Below are 23532 nucleotides of genomic sequence, written 5' to 3' on the forward strand. Positions count from 1 at the left end.
TCAACTTCCTGTGAAGTACTATTCATTGTTTCTGACCCTTTTTAAATCTGAGTTTCTCACTGTGAGTTTATTAGATTGAGAATTAACAGTAATAACATTAAATAAGATGAGCAGACAATGGCAGAAAAATAAAGAACTAAAATTGCATAGACAGTTATAGCAAAGTCATGTCCCTGGATCTTCTACATATATAATCCTGTGCCAAATTCAGGAACTGCTTATGGAAATAATGTATACAGAAATAATGACACATTTCTCTGGAGAAGAGCAAAAATAAATTGTTGAACTTTTTGCTTTCTTAAAAAACATACCTGTGATTATTCTTAAACTAACCATGTTTTTAGGCCCAAAATGGACTGCAAAAATATACAGTTTATTTTGCTTAGTACTCTAAGTGGGTATCACTCTCTTTCTGCTAGCCTCCATAATTTAAGTTTTCTTCATAATTTCAGTTTCAGATTGCTTTGGCCCTCATGATTTTTTTCCAAAATCATGCATTTATACTCTTATTTTATTACCTCTCCTTGTTTTATTTTCTTGTACTCTCTTTTTTTTTGCATTTTAGTGAACAACTGGGTTCTTCCTAAGCCAGGTGATACATCTGTTCTACTCTGTGAATAGGCTCTCCTCTCAAAAATACCTTAAAATGCCATCTTCTCTAGTCTTTTTTTTCTTCTTCTTTTTTCTTTTTTTCCTCAGAACGGGATGATTTGAAAAGAAAGAATATTCTGAAACAGAAAACTGAAGTGCAAACAGTCTGTTTGACAAAACTAAAATCAAACAAACAAGGTTATTACCAGGAAACGCAGGGCCACAGTCTTTAGCTAAAGTATATTTCTGGGTCAATATATTTTATTCATTTGTTTGCTCTGTTCCCACTGTCCAGGGTGAATCAGCATCATGTAATCAGGCAGCAATAAACCTTAAGCTGTAGACCTCTGATAGGATTCTATAGGCCATCAGTTTGGGAAATGTTTGCTCTAGATGATTCAACATTTATGTAATTCAGACACATTCTTCATATGATAATATGTAGCTAAATAATTTTATGACCGTGTTCATTTTAATACTAAGAAGTTCAGACACTATGTGAACTGTTTACTAATGCAAATTGTCTCTAGTAATTAGGTAATAAAAAATGAAAGTATATGTCAGCTATAAATGTGTGGTTAAAATGTACATGAAAAGTTGTGTGCTGCTTGCAGTCTACTGAAAGAATCCTTGCTGCAGTAACACGGCTCTCACATCAGAACTGTAATAGTTATAGGTTTGGGTTATTTTTTAAGTAGGAAAATTTGATTTAATGTTGCTAAACACTTAAGATCCTGTTACACTGGGATTTATGATGAGGTTCAGCTATTCCTGTTTAGTAATTTAAATTATGTGGAAAATTCTACATTGACAAATACTCAGCTGTCGTTATATTGTCCTGACCAACTTGAGTATTTCAAGCAAAGACAAATCTTAGTAGCTGGCCTTTTATTTTTCTCAGCTGCTCTGCTTGTTTTTAATTTTCATTGTGCTACTTCAGAATGAGAGATGTTATGTAAATGCTAATGTAGTACAAGGGGGAAATAATTTGACTAATACAGGTTGAAAGGTCTTATGAATAGAAACTAAAACAACTGTAGAGGAGTCACTTAAGTCACTGCTGAGATGCATCAATCTCTGGTAATACATAAAAGCTAATTAACATTGCAGTGAACTGGAGGCAATTCAGAAGAAAACATTATTAGATGAGGAAGTACAAAAATCTTTGTGTTTTGTCTTACTGATGAGGAATAGGTAAACATCTACAAACGTCCAGAAGAGACCTTGGCACTGAGGAGGAAGACTTTGGAGATGTCCCCAGGGGTGCTTTGTCTGTAGGAGTAATAGGAGTGAAGAACGGAGGTCAGGTTGCTATGTGAAAGATTAAGGCTTTTTCTGGGCCAGCGACTGGCAGCTCTTGAGGCTGCATACATACAGCCCCTTAATGCAGATAAAATGGTTTTACTGATTGAGTATTCATACTCTCATACTCAGTTAATGTAAGGAGTTGTTCTGTTGTATATATAGAATCTGTAAGTGGAGAGTAGTAAAAGTCACAAACTACTAATCCCAAATTCAGTCTTTAAAAGCAAGGAATAGAAAAAAATATTTTTTTTCATGAAACCAGAGCTAAACTATAAAATGTTGCTTACACTGTTTTAAGAGCAGTCGTCCTCTGACAAGTTGTGCCCTTAATACTCTTAACAATATATTTTAGATTACATTTCTTGCTGTGGAATGATATAGTTTCCTAGTGCCAGTCCTAGGCTGAACTATCTCAAAAATGTTATTTGTTTTACATATTCATTTGTTGTTTTCATTCATGCTTTCTAGGGACATTTGAGCAGAGAATGCTCTGTGGAAAATAAGCATTCACTCTGTTACTTCTCCTAATAGTTGAATTGTCCTTTCCTGAATCTTCTCACCAACATTTAAACAGGTTTCTTTGTTGAATGCTAACAGTAACAGGCTTCTACTGATGTGATAAAGAGGAACTAAAATGCAGGATAAGCTTCAAATCTCCCTTGATTGCATGGCTTTTGTCACCTCTTTCTTCCCTTCTAGATTTTTCTGCTTTTCTCCTTATAAGTTCTACATTCATATTATATGCATTCTTAAATCTCTGTCAGGAAAATGAGACTTACTGTGTTGAATTTATTCCTTCTACTCAAATGAAAAAATGAAATGGATTTGTCTGTGTCTTTCTTCAGGTTAGCATAATTATTATTGTGAAGAATTTTTTCCCTTCCATCCATAATTGATCACTTCCAGGAGCTCAGTTTCTCAGTTGATATCAAGAAACGAAGGTTTAATAGGGCTCCATCTAATCTCGAGTGGTATTGGTGAAACTTAGTAATTAGTCAACTTATCAAACTGTGTTATTATTTAAAAAGATGGTAAAGATATGGTCTTCCTCTTTGTTGTTCAAACTGAACATAAGCCTGCTGTGTGCCTTAATGATTAACCTGCTGTTTGAAGAGCTCACAAACATGAGCTCTAGCTTATAGGTGTCCATCAGCAATACCAGAACAACAACAAGAAAATTCAGAACTTTTCAGAATATTTCCATGAACAACTTTCAACAAGTTGATGTTTTAATGAGTGCCTGAGCTCTGCAGATGAGGTCCAGTACAATTCCTGGGGAAGTAAGCTCTATTGTAAGCAGAAGGAAAGCTAAAGTAGATGGATACCTTCACAGAGCCAGTGCCATGGTCTGCTTGAGCTGGCAGAATCAGTTGGAAAAAGCAGATAAATATTTCTTTAAAATATTTCTGTTCATGTGATTGAGATGTTATACTGGAATAAATAATAATAAATAATAAAGAATAATAAGAAGAAGAAAAAGGAGAATACAAGAGGAAGATAATATGAGAATAGCAATTTGAGGATTTATTACACATAGTACCACATAATACATGAGTTAGTAATAAAAAAATTCAATAAAAATAACATCTTATATGAAACTCTATGCTTTAGAAAGTTAGATTGGTAAATTAAGGACAGATGAAACTACTTCATGAGAATTAAAAGAACTTGGTGGAATTCACCCACCCAGTGAAATTAATTTTTAATATTTGATATATTTTCCTTAGAAAGCTGGGCCTCCTGAAAGTGATGTTGGCAAAGCAGTCTCAGGCATAGGGCGTACAAATAGAACCATGGAATCCTTTGAGTTGGAAGGGACCCTTAAATTCATCTTGTCCAATTCCCCTGCAGTGAACAGAGACACCTACAGCTAGGTCAGGTGCTCAGACCCCCATTTAAGCTGATCTTGAACATCTCCAAGGACAGGGCACCACGTCTCTGGGCAACCTGTGCCAGAGTCCCACCCATTATTGTAAAAACTTTTTTGTTTATATCCAATCTAAATCTCTCCTCTTTTAATTTGCAATCATTTTCCCTTGTAATATTACAGCAGACCCTGCTAGAGAGTCTGTCCCTTCTTTCTTATAGCCCCTTCTTTAAATAATGAAAAGCTGCTATCAGGTCTTGCTGGAGACTTCTCCAGACTTAACAGCCCCAGCTCTTTCAGCCTGTATACTTTTGCACCATATGCTGATCCTTCCATGGTTCACCTTCATTGGACAAGTACTTCTGGTGCACGGGGCTGCACTTTAGCTGGACTTTGCAGCAGTACGACAGGTTATCAGCACATCTGTGACACTGAAGATAGACCTAAAGATGGATGGGTGATGTTTTTCCCTTCAGCTGAGTGATGTGTCTTATCCATCCTCTCCTGAAAAGCTGAGACCTTGATGTTAATACGAGTTATGATGAAGTTAAGGGTTTTAAATACTAAGATATATATACCCTTGAAATTAATTTGACTACAGTATACCAAAATCTAAGTTATTTTCTTATCATCTCCCAACCATTAAATTCCTGAGGTTGGGCTGCATAAATGTTTTACATAAAGGCAGTTTCTGGTCACTAGGGGATATATTGCAGAAAATTTGCCTTTCAAGCTTGGTTATGTAATGCCCACTTATTTTAATTAGAATTTTGCTCTCAAAGTCCCCCGTTAACTACATGGTAAGATCCTAGGAATGCAGCGGAGATCTCTAATAACATATGCAATCTATCTGTTTCTCTCAGCAGGGAGTTGGCCTTTGGTGTTACGTCTCTCAGACATGTGAGTCCCCAGTAGCAACTTGCAGTGTTGTTTATTATTCGTGCTTACTCAGAACAGGTCTTGTTCCTCTGCTATCAGAACTGCAAGAAATGTATGTGTAAGCATTGCATATCTTTAATTCTCCTGTATAGAAGTGGCCCTCTGGGAGGAAAGTCAAATAAAAAGCAGCCTTAACTGTACTCCAGATAGCTGAAAACCAGGAATGGGACAATGGCCCAATTATTCACAAGATGATGCTGATGTTAGTCTTTTCTCGGGAAGGAAAAACAAGCAGAACTTTTTTTTTTTTTTTCCCCTTCAAGTAAGTAAATTCCAGCTAATTAAAAGTTTCCCTTTTTTTTCTCATGGCAAGCATGCGAAAAGTGCTGTGGTTTAACCTCTCCACACCTACAACCAAATGCCTCGTCGTCTTATGCCTTCTATGATACATCCTGTTCCAGAACACAGAAACTTATTTGGGCACTGAAAGAGTTTCAGTATGCAACCACAAAAGAAAGCCAAACTGTACATATGTTATATATCAAAATGGCAATTTTCATAAACAGGTAACAACAATCTCTTTTCATTATTTGATCCAGCATTCTTGCAGTTCTAACTGAGCAAACCAAGGAATTTATTTCCATGTAACTGTGTTAAGCCTACATGCACCTGATAACTGTGCTATGCTTTGTTACAATGACAAATTACAGGGTACGTTTCTGCCATGCTCATTAGTCTTTTTTTGCAGTCCTAACCTGCATGTGCCCTAAGATAAATTCTGCATTGACCCTGAGAGGCAGTGTCCTTGTGAACTGTATTCTTTTAGAGAAACTTAAAAAAATAATAAAAAAAAAGTAGTTGCTTTTTGACATCAGCTACTCTTTTGATTCTGAAAACAGGAGATACAGTTTTTTTCTCACACTATTTTAGAGATTGAAAACTTTAGTAAAAAAAAAAAAACAAACAACAAAAAACAACAAAAGCAGGAAATAATATCAAGAATAAATGCCTTATAAAAAACAAACAAACACCAAAAAAACAAATGATCTTGCATATAGACACTGAGAACAGTTTTGGAAGAGAGAGAAAACAGTCTCGGAGTAAAACTGAAATGTGTTTGTCTGGAGAGGAGAGAGATCTCTGATAAACACTTAGGATTATATGGATTGGAAGGCAAATTTGGACAAGCTTATTTAGGGAAAGAAGGTGAGCAAGTTTATAACGAAGTGATACAACCTACAATGAACATTTGCAGCAGTTTATTTTTCTGAGTGATTGTTTACTTCTCAAAGCAGTCACTGCAGTCAAGCAAGAAAAAAAGATGCAATCAAGCATCTGCAGTGCATCTTCTTTCTCTCGGTGGACACTACGGGTTTTGCCAGGCTCACAAGATGCAGGATGGGAGGAACCTCAAAGACCTTACTAATTTGTCTAGGAGAATTGAATCAAATAGAATAGCTAACCACTTAATGAATAAGTTTATTTGCAAATACACCTGTGTAAACCTGCCTCCATAATCACATATACTCTGGTCACTACCCACAAAAAGACTCTGATGGTAAAGTTAGGAGGTCACTAAACCACTTGGATAATAACTTTATCTGAGGATCTCTAGGGAATTTGATTTAGGAAGCTGATTTTTTCCATATAGATAATTGATAAAACGACTATTTTTTTGCTTTAATTATCTTTTAAGCAACGACAGCTTCACTTTTATTTTCTCTCTTTTTTTTTTTTTTTTCTCTTTGTCAAATATGGACTGATATTGTTCTGTCTGGATACAGTGCCTCAGATCTCAAGGGTTCCTCGTGGGTTTTGTCGTTTTGTTGCCTAAAGTCTCTTCATTTTGTTGCCAATATTCTTCATTCTACGATAAGGGTGTCAGAGCCAAAGTGTCTGAATATATCTGAATGATTAAGGGTTACTCACAAACTCCATCTGTGCTCTGAGTTAGAAGAGCACAGAGCAGTGTAACCACATTTGCCATCTACTAAGCCTGAATGAAGAAGCTGAGATATGATTTTTTAGCTCAAATGCTATCTTGCAATAATGCATTGAGATGGCTTTCAAATGAGAGCTGATATGAAATGTGGAATGAGTTAACTCATGATTGTCTAAAGGTGACCATATAGGTAGAGGGTAGGAAGACCTCATAGAGGATTCAGGACAGGCTAGATTAGTGGGCTGAGACCAATGGGATGAAGTTCAACAAGACCAGGTGCCAGGTCCTGTGCTTCAGTCACAACTCTAAGTAACACTACCATCTTGGGGCAGAGTGTCTGGAAAGCTGTGTTACAGAAATGGATCTGGGGTGTTAGTTGATGGTTGGCTGAACATGAGCCAGCAGTGAGCTCAGGTGACCAAGAAGGACAACAACAGCTTGGCTTGTATCAGAAACAGTGCTGTCAGTAGGAGCAGGAAGGTGGTTGTCCCCCTGTACTTGGCACTGGTGAGGCCACATCTTGAGTACTATGTTCAGTTTTGGGCCACTTACTACAAGAAAGACAGTAAGGCCCTAGAGCATTTCTAGAGAAGGGCAATAAAGCTGGTAAAGGGTATGGAACACAAGTGTTATGGGGAGCAGCCGAGGGAAAAGGGATTGTTTAGTCTGGAGAAGAGGAGGCTCAGGGGATGTTATTGCTCCCTACAAGTATCTGAAAGGAGGTTGTAGCAAGGTGGGAGTTGGCTCTTCTCTCAGGTAACAGCAATAGAAGGAGAGGGAATGGCTTCAAGTTGTGCCAGGGTAGGTTCAGGTCAGGTGTTAGGAAAAATTTGTTCTCAGAAAGAGTGGTGAGATATTGGAACAGGCTGCCCAAGTTGATGTGGAGTCGCTGTCCCTGCAGGTGTTCAAGAAATGTAGCACTGAGGGACATGATTTAGTGAGCATGGTGGTGATGGGTTGACAATTGGAATAGATGATCTTAGAAGTCTTTTTCAATCTTAATGATTCTATGATTATATCCTATGATATCCTTCAAAATGACTCTGAAGCCCTGAAATCACTCTTCTGTAGCCCTTTTGAAAAGTGTTTACTGGTGCTTTCTGCTTGACCAGTTCTGAAGACAGCAGATGCAACGTATCCTTGTACTCTTGAGGGACATACATGAATGAGCTTGTGATGTGTTTTCTCTGGTTAGTGTCCTCTTCAATTACAGAATAGAAACCATCATAAGCCACTTCTTACCAGTGATGCATATACAATGGCAGTAACATTGCCTTTCCAGCTAAAACTTCTGTTTAAGTTTCTAAATTTCAGGCATTCAACTGGCATCTGAAATACCTAAATTTGTTATGCCTACATGTAGGAGCCTATTTGTGGGCTATAGGCTTTCTGCAATCACCTGCAAGCAAGGAACTACTGTTATTTCAGATGCCTTAGGGTATGCATGACATCCTGATGGGCCTAGGAGACCCACTGTCAGTGGGAGGACAGGCAGGTTACTCTGTCTCATCTCAAATGTCACTGCCTCCCTCTGTGTAGGCCCTTATTAGAGTCAGTAGAGGTCTAGCATGGAGTCACTGGAGCTGAGCGAGTGACTCAGCTAAGGAACTGCTGGTTCTCTAAGCTAGGGTAAATTGAATCATTCTCTGGGTCACATAGGCTAGGTATCTGTAGAGTATGGTAGAAAGTGTGAAGAACTTGTGTGCGTATGGACACCTACTTTCAGACAACTGTGTTGTTGTTTAAGCTGACAAGCAGCTGAATACCACACAGCCTTTCACTTACTCCCTGCTGCCCAGTGGGATGGAGAAGAGAATCAGAAAAAAAAAAAATAAGGAAAAAAAAAAAGATAGGACTTATGGGTTGAGATAAAAACTATTTACTGGGACAGAAAAGGAAGAGAGAAATGACAGTAATGGTAATAATTTTTGTGTGTGTGTATAAATATATATACATACACAAAACAAGTGATGCATAAAACAATTGTTCACCATCCAACAACAGAGGAAAGGCTGAGAGACCTGTGACTGGTAAGCCTGGCAAAGAGAAGACTGAGGGAAGATATTATATTATCATTGATTATGAATATCTGATGGGAGGGAGTCAAGTGAATGAGACGTCTTTTCAACTGTACCCAGTGACAGAACAAGGGGCAAGGGGCACAAACTGGAATGTAGAAAGTTTCCATGAGGAAAAACTTATTTACTTTGAGGGTTACAGAGCAATGGAATAGGTTGTCCAAGGAGGTTGTGGAGTCTCCTTCTCCGGAGATATTCAAATCCTGCCTGGATGCTTTCCTGTGTGACCTACAATAGGGAAGCTCTTCTTTAGCAGGCAATTGGACTAGATGATCTCCAGATATCACTTCCAACTCCTACAATTCTGTGATTCAGTGGAAAGGTGCATTTTTTCTTTCCATAATAGATTTTTCAGAGACTAAAGGGCTGAGATTTATATCCTGCTTCTATGCTACAGGGCTGGCCTTATTACACTGAAGACTGAGGTGCAGTAGCACTCACGTGTATGAAATTTAATTACACTGATTTATCAACCAATTATTTTTCCTACTAGTTTTATCCAACTGTCAGAGATCACATCCTTTCTTTGAGCAAAATGAGTGCATTTGCTCTAGGAATCAATTTGCCATTCACAGATGAATTCTCTTTAATAGCCACTTTGCCTTTATTTTTCATTTCCAAATGAAATTACATTCCCAATTTGTTAGTAAATTCTAGCTGTTAATTTGTTAACATATGAGAACACCATATTCTTAACTATAAAATGGCACAGCTTCTTCAGAAAGGCGATTCCCACCCTTTAGACCATAATGTTAAGCTATGGTGGTGAAAGATGTAAATTTTGTGTTTGAAACAGCAAGCTGAAGGTTTTTTTTATTCCGAGTTTCTACATCCTGGATGAAAGCACTTAACTCCTAATATATAACATAAATTACAATGACCATTCCCTTTTTTTTTTATCCATTTCAATGAATGAACGAGCCTTCTGTTTCCAAAATAGATTACATAAATGCCAACTTCCAGGAGACAGTTGGTAAGTGTTCAAATTGCATAAGTTTTCATGCACTGTGTCACTGAAGGGGCTACTCGTTGTCCTGCTGAAACTTCCTATGATTAGTTGTGTTTACTGATAATTGTTCCCCCTCCTTGAGAAGCATCAAACTCTTCCTTGTATCATGGGGATAGATTGTTTAAGTTACCTTTTTTAGTGGTTTCTTCTCATGGATTAGATCAGAATAAGGATCTTTTTATCTTTTCAGATAAGAATAAGAGATCTTTATTTTGAAAAATTAGCCTGAATAGGGGGAGGGCTAGAATGTGACAGCATCCCCCACTGAGCCATGAAAGCTAGTACCTTCAATTTTCATTTCCATTTTCTGTCTTGCTGTGTGCACTGAATGTTTTCCAGTATTTTCTCCATTTTACTTTTAACACTACTCCATTGTCAACTTCTATTTTTTGTGTTTCATAATTTCATAATATTTATTCTATTGCACTAAGTTGATGTTTATAACTCCAAATTTATGTGTTCCCCTTTTTACCAAATCTTACACTTGTTTTTGCATTACTTCATTTGTGCTGACATCTTACAAAGCAGGTAACTTTACTTTCACTGGTTCCCTTCCCCACACTCTGAGTGCAGGAAACAGCCTAATTTTCATTAGAAAAATAATCCACTTGGAACAAAAATAGTTAGGGCACAGCTGAAAAACATCCATGTGGACTTAAACAGGAAAGAAAATGCTATTCATATGTTTTTTTCTTTTTTTCTTTCATTCTTGAATGCTTCTGAGTTTTCACTTGGCTGATCTGTAATAAATGTGTTCTGCAATCTGCAATTCACAGAATCACAGGAGACTGTGGTTGGAAGGGCTTTCTGGAGATTGTGCTTTCCAAGCCTTTGGTCAAAGCAGGACTGGGTACAGTTGGTTACTCAGGGTTTTGAATATCTCCACGGATGGAGAGTCCCTAACATCTCTGGGGAATGCATTGCAACATTCAGACAGTACAATACAATACAACAATAGTGCAATGTTCTGCAGTATTGTATTGTGTTTCAATTTGAGTCAACTACCTCTTGTCCTTTCAGGGACTCATGTTTAGTATTGTGGTACAAAGTTGTATCTTCAATAGCATACTGAGAAAGTGTCGAGCAGATATTTATCTGTTCGTAGTGTCAGAAATGCTAGGGCCAGAAGAAGCCACTAGAACCATGTAATCTAATTTCTGCTAGAAGAAAAAAACGTAAATCTTTGTCAGCAGTTTCTGCATAAATGCAAATAATTATCTGTTGCAAGACAGAATATTTCATAGGAACAACTCTTATCTTCAACTAGAAGTAATTAAAAATCAAACATATCTTGCTGGTAAGTATTTGCTTTTAAACAAAAATGTATAGATACAAGTGATATATTCACAGAAAATAAATCAGGAAGGGACTCAGATACTATACCTCTTATCTGAAGCTATAGCATTTTTGTCTAAGCCACATTTTAGATACACTTGCCTAACTTTTTCTTTGATAAACTACAGTGATGGAAGCTGAGCTGCTTTTTTGGGCTGTTGCAGTTGTTTAAATGTTTTTGCAGCGCCTGACTTTAAATTTCCCTTGTTGGTATTTAAATGTGCAGTTTCTTCTTTTGGCCCCAGTGGTCGCAGACTATTGCTTAGTCTCTTCCTTACAGCTACTTTTTGTACAGCTGAAAACTTTTAAATCTCCTTTCAGATTTCTTTCCTTTAGATTAAATGACCCCTTCAAACTTTCCTAAATGAAGTGGTCATGAGTTCTATCATTCTTACTGTTCTCTTAACTTCTTCCAGGTTTATTCTTGAGGAATAGTGCTTGTAAATGACAGCATACTCTACCAGTGAATACTGCACCAGCCCTTGCAGACAGCCTTTCGTTTAGGCAGGATGTAATTGGCACATGCTCAGATCTGATCTGCTTTAATCCTCAAACCTTTTACAGCAGAGCAGCTCTGTCATTCCCTACCCTCTGTTTGTGTAGTGTAATCCAAGTCTGTAATATGACTTTACATTTCCCTCCCCCACAAAATGAATCCTATTTCTTCAGGGAAGTTATCTCAAGTTTATTTGGTGTTATAGTCCCAAACCTTACAGTGCTTGAAACTTCTCCTGTGTTGGTAGGATCTCCATGTTTAATAAATATGTCTATACCATCATGCAAGCTATTTACAAAGATACAGTATTAGAACAGACCTAGAGCCCATTTCTTTGGAATCTTATTTAAATATCCTTCTTTTTTTGAATGGAATGTTCAATATAGATTTAGATACAGCTTCCATCGTGGAAAGTTATTAAACTGTGTTCTTCTTGAAGTCAGGACAGCCTACCACAGGAAATACTGAATCATTATCATATATTTTGAAGTTCTTCCGTGGCATCTAATAGTGAATACTCTCAGAGAAAGGGTACTCATCTGAGTGAAGTTTAGTTTTATCCTCTTATGGATAGTTTTGTCTACTAATTTTCCACTGTTGCATCAGTATAGTTCTGATCATTTTCTTACAAATAAATAAATAAATAAATTAGATTCATTTGATATGTTTTGTTCTCAAAAGTCCTGTGTAGGCACTTGCCTTGTATCTTTGCTATTTCTTGGTGTTTGTGAATTATTTTTTGACTATTGCTGGATTTCTCTGGAACTCAAATTAAGCTTTTTCTTCTCTTTAACATCTCTCTCCTCTTGATGTAGATGTAGGATTTGATTTTTCCTGATTATGTGGAACCTTACTTATTTAGAACAAATTTTCAAAAATGTAATTATTTTACATTCCTGAGATAAAAAGCTGGCAAAAGTAAAATACCCACAGAGTTTTCATGGAGCTTAATTTTTAAAAAAACCTCTAATTTACCTATTTTCCAATCTGTTTGTCACTGCTCTTTTTTTATTACTCATCTCTCTGTCCCAGGTGCTATACTGACATTTTCACTGAATTCATATCATTAACACTGTAACCTCTTGAAGATTCCTGTTGAGGAATAGACCAACATTTGTCTTAATCTCCTGTAACGAGTGAAAAACAGTATTTTCTCATATATTTTATTACTTCACAAGTTATATTTTGCCTTTCTGATTTTATCCCTGCAATGCTGATGCTCTACTTCAGGTTAATTTGTGCCCATGAGTTGTCTTATTATTTTTTAAACAGTAAGAGCTCTCCCCAGTTACTTTTCTTATTTTTGGTGACATCATATAAAAATCCAGGACTTCCACCTCCTGAGCTCATTGCACTCTGCTGTCCATGATTTATGGTATTTCTGTTCTCCTTTTTAACTGAGTATAGTCAATTCTGACATCTGTTTCATGGTCACTCACTGCAAGTTACTTTTTATCTTTACATTCTCAACCAGTTCTTTCATAGTTTCTAGAAGGACAGTCAGAAGATGTCTTCCTTTATTTGCTTTATTCACCTTTTATAGAAACAGAAATGTCACAAGGACATTTCAAGATTTTGCTATTGATGATTTCCTGCTGCCTTCCTTTCCCTGTGGTTGTCTTGGTGACAACAGAGTTCCCTTACAAAGCGAGTCTGTCCTCTGCTCTTCAGGTTATTGCTGATTTCCAGAAAACGCTTCATCAACCTTGTCTTTGACCAGACCCAAAACACAACAGCACTGTTTTCTATTTACTTCAAGATTTGAGCAGGTTTCTATTCCTCCATCTCCTGGGGCACAGAAGAATATCAATATGCCCTTGGTAAGCAGGGTTTTGTTGTTTTTGTTTTTGTTTTACTTTTCAGTGAGAGCTGAACTAGATACATACTTATTTTGCTATGTAATTGATCAGTATTACAGCATTTAAATTCTGATACCTTCTCAGTCAAACTGTCTGTTATCACTCCAATGACTTCAATACAATTTTTCCAGCAGAAAATATGATATATTTCTTCCCTTGAAAAGAGGAAAAAATATATGAAAATGATATTAAAAATAACATATGCACATGGTTGTACTGAAGCTGTATACACAATAGTAATACTGTCACTGACTAAATTTTGGCTTTTTAATCTGCCATCTTAAAACTATTTTATGGAAATCATTTGATAGAATGAGCACTGGATACATCATTGAAAACACTTAGCAAAGAATAATATTATTATCTAAAACTAACTGCAGTCTAAAATGTATGCTTTTAGAAGGAAATGAACCTATGCAGACCAAAGGAACTTTAATATCTTTGTCTTCATGGGAAATGATATTTTCTTCACAGAATGTAAGGTCTTTTCCATTCAATATTAGATATTTTAAGATAGAGGAAAATTCAGATGCCAGAATTAATGGTTTTTTAAGGGGTGTAACTTTTAAAAATTATATCCTCTAATACAAAATAATTCCGTGTTTATGAAGCTTGTTTATATTTCCAGTAGGTCTAGGCATGTATCTGTAAAACAAATCCTTTAAAAAGGATTTAGTGTGACAATACACATACACCAAGACAGGCACCCAAACCCCCTATCACAGGCGGTGAGCATCAGAGTGGAGCTACCTGAAATGAGGTATCACTGCCTAGGGGCTGCCAGGGGCAGTTAGTTTACAGATGTGAAACTGGATGATGCTCTCTGGTATCTTTGCTGAGCTAAGTCTTTCCAAAACCTTCAAACAGAGCATTCATAGAATCTTGGCTTTAGTCTTTCATATAAATTTCATTCTCATGACTGCATTACAAGGTAATTCATTGGCTCCACTTACATTTTGAAGCAGCTGAAAATACCCAGCCTTTGACTGTTGTCCTCCTCAAAATGCTTGAGTTTTACTGTAATCAACTGAAAACACATTGTCCATTAGAACTTTTCTGTTAAAGACAAAGAAATGAGTCTTCTTTCTTTCCCCCTGCTAAGAATATGGGAGTAGATTCTAACAAGAGACCTAAAAGAAATTATTTGTCATCATTTGTAGGAGAAGTGTAAAAATGAAAAATAAATTACAGAGTTAGATACAGAGTTTAGAAAAATGCTTTGTTCACACAAGAATTTGTACCTTTCACATCTAATGGAAAATAGAAAAGCTTGAGTTTTTATGATTCCTTTGAAACCAGTTGCTAAAGTACTTTGCAAAATTTAACTATTTAGGAATTTTAACGTTTGGAATTTTAAGCAACCCCTCGGTAAAACTGAAATTTAAGATCCAGTGTAGGTAGAGAAAAACATATTATTTAATTCTCTGGAAATTATTTGATGTTGTTAGAGGGTGGTTTCTACAAGCTAAAGACTAAACAGCAGTAGATTCTGTAGTAATAAAAAAGAGCAAAGCATATGAATGACGGTCTAGAAGCAGACTGAAAAAGTAGAATTTTCTTACGCATAATATATTATTTTTTACTTTAAACAGTGTTTTCCATCTGTGGATTGAAAAGCATTTTACTAATCATAATAAAAGCATCACAATATCTCTTTGTGGGAAAATGTCTGGTTTGCATATGGGTAATGATGATAATACTAGCTCTCAGTTTTCAAATACTGCTCTCAAGTGCTCCCTTCAAAAGCTGCAAGCTGAAATGAAATTGAGTTATGATGATGAAGAGGAGGTAAAAATAGCAGGGATTTTGTAAAGAAGTCCTTTTAACCTTTCCAGATTGTTTCTTACATGACAGGAACAGGAGTGTGTTTACATAGAATGCTCATTGTGTCTAGTTCAGAGGTGTGATATACTCTTTATTTTTATACGTAGATTGGTTGATATATGATGGTTCTGTTATTTTAATGAGTTACTTCAGGTGCAAACATACTTCCTTTTTTTTTTTTTTTACCTTTTTAAATACGTTACCACATGTGCTGTGTAGAAGTGCTCAAGAGAGGGTTGTGGTCACAATATATATGGATGATGTCCATAATGTATATCTTGTGATGAATGGACTGAGTATTTTACATGCCATCTCTTTATCACAAACCCTCAACATCTTTCCTATGAAATGCATATCAAAATAACTAATGATACAAAATATCTGCAGTTTTCTTACCTGTGGTTTAAAAAGCAATACAGCATATGGTGAGAATGGTTATCATACATTCATATTTAAGCACTGTCTTTTCCTGAAGATACAAAGTGGAGAAAAAATTGAAAAGAAAGACCAATAAAATGCATCACATCTGTTCAAGACGTGTACATGAATGAAAGGCTGTTCCTACAGCTATGCTTGAGAGAAACCTGGGTGTTGTGGGCACGCAGGCAAAAACAAATCATAGCTGATGGTTGACTACACGAACTCCTGAGGACCAACTATGAGTGTAAATTGCCGTTCTTGTAATCTGAGACATGATATATCCCCGTAAGAGTATATCTAATCCATAGCAATGTGATACAAAACAGCTAACCTTACACTGTTCTTTTGATGGCTTCTTGGTGGTGACTTTTAATTTATGAACAGTATGGAAAGGGTGGAGCATTTTCTGAAATTGTTCCAGCTGGGTTTGCAAGAACAGACCTTTGTCTGCAGTGTTCAAATCCCAGGAACCTTTATATCACATAGCAAACACCTAAGAATTGAAATAAATGCTTTTGGAGAAATTCTGCAATCAAATCTTGATCCTGAAACGTTTTCTAGGATTGTTTAAAAAGACAAATGACCAAATAAGATAATGCTCACCTTTTTTCACTTGTCATCAGTGGTTCCTGGAGAGTGAAATGGAAGAAAATTTCATCCAAGAAGTTAAATCCACAACATGATCAAATTGCAGTTTGGGCAATTGTCTTCCCTCATGCCCAAATCCTTATAGCTCCTGCCAGGACTCTAGGCTATTCGCTTCACCCCCTTGTCCTTTTCTGTGTGTTTCACTGCTGTCAGATGTTACCCTCCTCATGAATAACTCTGTACTTTCCATCCTTCTTCTTGCAGCTTTTTTTTCCTCTTACATTTCTATTTCTTCTTAGCCCTAAGCCTTTCCAACACTTCTTTAATCCCTGACCTGGCCCTTAACAGTTTCTTCTTTCTCTGTCTATCTGCATTTTGAAGTTTATCTTTTATCTTTAGGGGCTAAGAGGTGATAGAGCATTTTAGAGTTATTTCAAGAGCTGATTGACCTAGCTCATTTCTGAATGTGATTCATGCTTGGGCCTTACAGAGTTCATAAAAGCCTAAGGAAAAATATGGCTTTATATCCAAGTATCCTGATGTCTTATTACAGCAAAACTCCATTAATCAAAAAGCCTGATGGCTGCAGCAAATGTGTTGCAGCCTTCTCTTAAAGAAGCTGTGGGATCAGAGTCATTTTGCTTTGGTGATGGTGATGTAGGGCAGCTTCTGACTCTTGCTGGTCAAGAAAAATGCTGCCCCTTTTTCAAGATGGGCTTAGATGTTGGGGCATTTCATAGGGTAAGCGCAGGACTATCCAGTTTTTTTGCCAGTTTAGACTATTTGTACTTGCACTGGCATGACCTAGGTGTGTTCATGTACATGGTCTGCTCTTTTTGCAGGGAACGTGATCTACTTTAATCTCCAGGTGATTACCTGAAGGTAGTCCAATGGCAGCTCTGTAGCATTAGAACTGATTTTGATAGTGGAATTATTTCAGCAGACAGGCAAGCTTAATTAAAACCAAACACAGTTCTTGAATTTCTTGCTGCTCTTGGTACAGTTAGAAGTAATCATGAACAGTTGTTTTAAAATGCAGCTGAACTTCAGCCAAAGCCAAATCCTAGGTGTACTGACTCAGTTATCTCTTTCTTATGTATAGGGAATGATTAAAAGTAGTATAAACATTAAAGACATGGATTTTCACCCCTGTTTTACTCTGTGTTCCAGGTTTATTATTTCTTCTTTCAAGACTCTACCCTTTGGACAGTGTTAACTTCTTTTACTAGTTATGCTTTTTTTTTTAGCATTTTATTCTAGGTTTTGGGACCATTTTGTCATTTGATTAAATTTCACCAAGGAAATTGGGCAGGATGTATTATTTAGTGCAAATAACTTGCCAAGATGCATGGAGAGAATTGCTTTGGCTGCAATTCTCTGAACTGGACTCAAGGAAAAAGTATATTTGAAGGTCTCTGGTGCTCAGGGAGATGCATGTAATATTTAAAATGAATTTATCTTCATCTGTCAAGGCAGTTTTTTTTGGTGCTAGAATTGTATGTGTGAAAACCTAAATGACATAATGTAACACTATAATGTGCTTGCTAGGATCCTGGCTTTCTGAGGGACTGTATTCAGTTCCTGAGGACTTTCAAGGGGAACTGAAGATGCTCAGAGTCCTTCCCAGGACACACTGACTGTCACAGGATTAGTGATACCCATTAGAGATACCCATAAGCTCTCTGCAAGGATGGTATCACCTGCTTATGCAAAAATGACCTTTGGAACATATTCCATTTTTTACAGTCTGAAGCTGAAATGTCATATTGCACAGAACACTGTAGATCCTGTAGTGTTATTAATATCCTACGCTTTTGAACATACACACACTGACCTCTATTCCTAAAATGTATCTGTGAGTGCTGGAGTATTTTGTACCATATAAAAGATATTTTTTCTTCAAGCTGCAAAATATCAGGCAAGTATTTTTATAGAAGGAGTGTTGGACTTTATGGAAGAGGGGTAATTCAGACATTCAAAATAATTTCTAGAGGTAGATCCACTTTGTAGTGGCTAAACATTAAAGTTTTTGATGCTCAACATGATAGTGACAAATTTCATAACCACTTTTTATTTCTGACAGCAGCTACTGATATCTGATCTCTTTTTTTCTTTCTCCCACTGCCCACTGTTAAATCTGTCCAGCATTTCAGTAGTCCAAGATGTTATCCATTTAACACCAGACCTCTTCAAATATTTCTCATACTGGGAACCCAAAATGGTCATGCTAAAAATTTAGAAATTTAAAAAAAATTGAAGAGCATGTTTAAAAATTAGATGTGAGCTGAAAACAGAATGGACATTGAGAATTTTGCCTTGCAACACCACAAACTCTGTTGCAACAACATTGCAGGGAGTGGTATCAGTCTACTACACTGGAAAATATATATGTCGGTGGTGGTAACTTTTGGTATAGAAATGTTGCACTTTATTTTCATATAAATGATGGTACAATGGTGTTAGTGTTTCTTCTATCATAGGGGTAATGCATGTGATGCATTTTTAATAGTTTGGCTGGAGAGCAGCTCTGTGCTAGTGGAAAGGCGCCTGAAAGGAGCAGTAACATAGCCAGACTGCAATTCACACAAGAGGGAGATTTTCTTATGGACCTAGAAGTAGAGCTGATGCAACTCAGGATGTCACAGAAAGTCACTGAACTGAATAATAGGCTAGCATTTCCTCTATAATGCTAAAAGCCCTGTATTACCATTCTCTGTCTGAAGTTTTTACAGAGGGAGTGGGGCTGCTGAGTGTCCAGAAGGAGAACTTACCTTTCCAGCTGGGCATAAGAGACAGAGGGAGTTGTCAGCATATCTGGTGCTTATGGTCATAGGAACAAAATCTTCTCCTACACAGAATCAGCAGCCAAAGCATCATGAAAGGGCGGACTATTTTCCACGCACATGTAAGCTTAGGATACTTGAATTGCAGCAAAATGCAGAATAGTGAATATGGCAAAGAAAGGAGTATGCAAATTAAGCTTAGTGGTACAGCTTTTTTCAGGCAGAGCCCTGAGCTATCCAGAGACTCTTTCTTAGCCAAGAATGTGGGATTTGATGTATTTTGTGTGTGTTTCAAATGTGAAATATAGTGGGTTGATTTTTTTTTCCCCCATGTTTCATATTGTCAGTACACAGTACAGATGCACACTGACTTCAGCCTCCCTAACAACTGGACTAAAGGAAAATTGGGGTTACTATTTTTTTTTCTTTTCCCAGAATGTTATATTTTCACTGACTGAAAAGGGCTAGATCAAGTTTTGCTGCAGCGGTGTAAATAACTGGAAAGTTTTAAATTCAAGAACCCTGTGTTCTGCAAGATTTGGTGACACTGCAGGTGGTCGGTGTGAAAGATGACAGCTGGACTTTAAATTTTTGCAGCTGGAGAATTTCTTTTTTTATGCTTGACTAACACATGGCTGAGTGGCATTTTGGTCTGTGACTGGACTCATCATACAAATAAGTGGGATGTTTTCTTTTTGGCCCTGAAGGGAACAGGCACGTGATCTGCGTGACATACATTATCTGAACAAATTCAGAGCCGGCATTACACTGGTATGCCTGTGAGTTACAGGTCACAACAGGCTTTCAACCAGCTCATTCTGAGATATTTTTGGTGACTTTGTGGTCTCGCTGCGTAGTGATGCCCAGAGAGACAGGAGCCAGCTGGCAAAAGCCTTCATCAGCAGCCTCCAGAATCTATTTTCATGGGCTTCAGTGGGATTTGAATTAGGCGTTTTATGCTGAAGTTGCCATCACTTGGTGTCACTAATTGGTTCAGCTATTCAAAAGCAGTCACTTACGATTCTTGTAACAGCCTTCATAGTCATATTTTCCAGAGTTCAAAGCCCACGTGTGCTTTGGCTAACGAAAGAGCGCTCATCAATATGTTTATTTCTATCTATGGGATGATGCATTATTAAATGATCATTCTCCACACATACCCCCTGATAATACTGGTAATGATAGAATGTTCCGTGATGCTGGTAAATGCAGCTTTCACATCCGTATCTTTGGGAGATTTTGGGCCTCTCTAACACATTTCTGGGGGGAGCAGAAATAATTACGGTAGATATACATATACTGAATTTTCTTTACCTACCTGCTACAAATCAGCAGAAAGCTCCTAATTTCCTTTGCTTTCTGGCACGCTAGAAATTAACAGAGAAAGAACACACGCTGTTTTACTTTGCTAGAGACTGGCTTATACAACAGATTTTTACTCTGTAAGACAGATTTTGCTGTATTTGTGCTTTTTTCATCTCCCCCTGAGGAGTATTAACTCAGAGCAATCACAAGACACCCATCCTTGACTGCTGCTTCTTGAACTGTTATATCTTCTTCTTTGCTTCTTGCTTCCCTATTTGAAGTTTTTTTAATATTAATAGGAAAAAGCGACAACCAAAAAAAGTCTTACAGCTATCTCTTTTCCAAAAATCTTAACTACTGGATGTGAGAAAACTGAAAAATCTAAAACTCTTTTATTCCTGTAGAATTTGATTTCAAAAACTGCATCCTTCCCACTGAAATGAAGAAAGGTAGAATTCTCTGCAAAGTGCAATATTGAAATAGGAAGACATATCCCCACTTGGAAAGTGCTGATCTACTGGGAAGCTGCAGCGTGTTTACGGACTCGGCTTTCTGAGCAATCTCCAGAGCTTGAAGAGATTACAGTGATATTTTAACAAGGCTGCTGGCATCCATCACCGGCTTTTACTTACCGAGAAGGCTGAAAGATGGAAGAATGCAATTATTTCCATGTTAGCTAAATATTAGTGGCAGATTGTCACAAGAACTTTGGTGCTTTCAACTTCTTCATCTCCTGCCAGGCACACAGGTAAGTGTAAGGGCTTTTCTGGCAGCTGATGCCTTGGGAAAGGAATGGGGGTCACGAGGGACTGGTGTCAAAGGCAAACGTATCTGACCAGAAGACAAACTGTATTTCTTAAATGTTAAATATGCAGTACTGCACCTTTTCATTTCCTATCTGTCAGGTTACAGAGCCACTACTTACAGGGGAAATATTTCTGTGAAGATATTATTGCTTTCTGCAGCCAAGATCTGCCTGTCATTTCAAACTAATCCATAACATACGGGATTTTTGTATTCATTTATATACAACTGAACGAGGACGTGGAGAAAAATGATCCCTACCTAGTGAAGTATCTGTGTCTAAACCTCTTTCTGTCACCCTATAATTGCTTCTGGATTGATTGCTGTGGTTAAAACAACGTTATCCCACATGACTGACGTGATATTTTGCATAGAAGTAACTTTCTAAAGATGATTTTCATCTTTTCCCTGAAAACACAATTTTCTGAGATGAGATCTTTGTGCACACTATGTTTCAGATAAGTTTGCAGCACGGTAGAAATACAGTGATAAACAAGAGGTTTCAGAGTTCACAAGTGGGAATCTAATGGCATCAGAAATAGACATTTCTTTCTCTTTCACCCTTGAAAGAACAGTTATTCTCTTTGAGTAATGGCACTGCTATGCCTCTAGAGGTGAGGCTTCCTATTTGCAAACTTTTAACATAAAATAACTGATTGACATTCAGAAAAAAAAAAGAAAAAAAAGACCCTCTGACTATAAATAGATTTTGTCTTAATGAAGCTTTTCTTTTCTTTTTTTTTTTTTTTGCTATCCTGTGAGAATATTTAACCTGCTTTAGGAATTATTATCATTATGGGAAGACAAAGCTCTTACATGTTTTTCTACTAGTTCTGTTTGTTTGTTTGAATGACTGTAAGAGAGGAGAGTATTTTGGGCTAAAATATAAATATTCATACTTAATTTTTGTTTTAAAATATGCTTGATTACAGAAAGCAATTAATTTAAGCTGTATTTCCAATCTGGCTGTGATAAATGAAAGAAGGCCTGCTGGCAGACAGAATTCTAAATAAATTTCGAAGAATAATTAGATGTGTAATTAACAGAAGTCTGAGTTATTATCACTTTCTCCTCTGTATAATAATTCTGCATAAAAACATGAGAAATGGCTCTCATTAAAATCTCACAGCAGATCAATCTGCAAAAGGGAGTAAAACATTAACATGAAGCATTCAAGATGTGCAAATACTGTGATAAACTAATTAAAAGGATACCAGCACCAAAAATAGTCTGAAGTCAGAGGGATTATTTAAGAAATAAACATACCTTAAAAGGTATGTTTGTGCTACCTTTTTTAAAGGGCTCTTCCAAGTCCCAGGAGAATCTGTGTTTTTATATTCTGCTTTTATCTATTTGCACTGAAGAATCATTTTAAATAGCTGTGCTTTATTCCTCTGTATTCATCTCAGTGGAGTAAGTGATAACTTGGATGGCTTCAGGAGGCTATGGCAGAGCAGGGCTGATGGGGTTTGCTTTTGTCCAGTTTTAAGGTGCTTTCTGTCAAAGTATAGGGACTTTCAGCCAAAGGTACCTCCACTGATAGCAAACAGAAGCAAAACAAGAAGCTGAAAACTCTTTTGTGAAAGCCAAAATAAACATGCTCTACCAGCCTTCCCGGTTCTGGGATTCTGGTGAACAATAATAGTCAGAACAGAAATGCCTAAAATCCTGGCTTGTGTCAAATTCCTCAAAATGCATTTATTCAAGTACTATGCAGCATCGTGCCAGTACTCACACTTTGCTGGTGAGGGGTCTGGAGCACAAGTCCTATGAGGAGCAACTGAGGGAGCTGGGATTGTTTAGTCTGCAGAAGAGGAGGCTCAGGGGAGACCTCATTGCACTTTACAACTTCCTGAAGGGAGGTTGTGATGAAAAAAGGTCTGGCCTCTTCTCCCAGGCAAGGATCCGAGGAAATGGCCAGAAGTTGTACCAGAGGAGGTTTAGGTTGGACATTAGGAGAAACTTGTTCTCTCAGAGGGTGGTCAGGCACTGGAATGGCTGCCCAGGGAGGTGGTGGAGTCACCGTCCCTGGCAGTGTTCAAGAGGTGTCTGATGAGGAGCTGCGAGATATGGTTTAGTGCTTGTGGTACTAATAGGAATGGGAAGGCGGTTGGACTGGATGATCTTGCAGGTCATTTCCAACCTTCTGATTCTAATCAATGATTTTGCCTTTTTAAAGTATTTGACAATATTTAAGGGCTACTTTGGCTGCTATGCAGTGTTCAGTCCAGTAGGGTCCTGTGTGCAGTGCAGTACTTAAGATCCAGGTGTGAATCCTATGAATATTCGGGTTGCATTACTTTTATTAATGCTTGGAATTTAACACAGGGAGGGAAATCTCCACTTCGTGTTCAAAATACAGCTTTAAAAAAAAATAAAGAGCGAGATAAATTTTTGTTCTACATTATGAAATAGTAATGTCATGTAATACACAACCAAGAGCTTAA

The 23532-nt window shown here is 37.2% G+C and overlaps 1 protein-coding gene across 6 annotated transcripts in view; it reads left to right on the forward strand.

Annotated features, from left to right (window-relative positions):
- Positions 1 to 23532, forward strand: part of TUNAR (transmembrane neural differentiation associated intracellular calcium regulator) — a 146230-nt gene that overhangs the window by 89167 nt on the left and 33531 nt on the right. For 4 of the 6 annotated variants that reach the window (XM_090141574.1, XM_090141571.1, XM_090141570.1 and 1 more), the window contains one exon: positions 20686 to 21029. The exons of the other annotated variants lie outside the window; for them this stretch is intronic. Coding sequence is in view for 1 of the 4 variants with exons in the window: in XM_090141568.1 (XP_089997694.1) it covers positions 20686 to 20759 (74 nt within the window). In the remaining 3 variants the exon portion in view is untranslated. The remainder of the gene's footprint in view (positions 1 to 20685; positions 21030 to 23532) is intronic. 6 annotated transcript variants of the gene reach the window in all.

Source organism: Phasianus colchicus, chromosome 5 (genome assembly GCF_987193195.1).
Source record: "Phasianus colchicus chromosome 5, bPhaCol1.hap1.1, whole genome shotgun sequence".
Classification (NCBI taxonomy): domain Eukaryota; kingdom Metazoa; phylum Chordata; class Aves; order Galliformes; family Phasianidae; genus Phasianus; species Phasianus colchicus.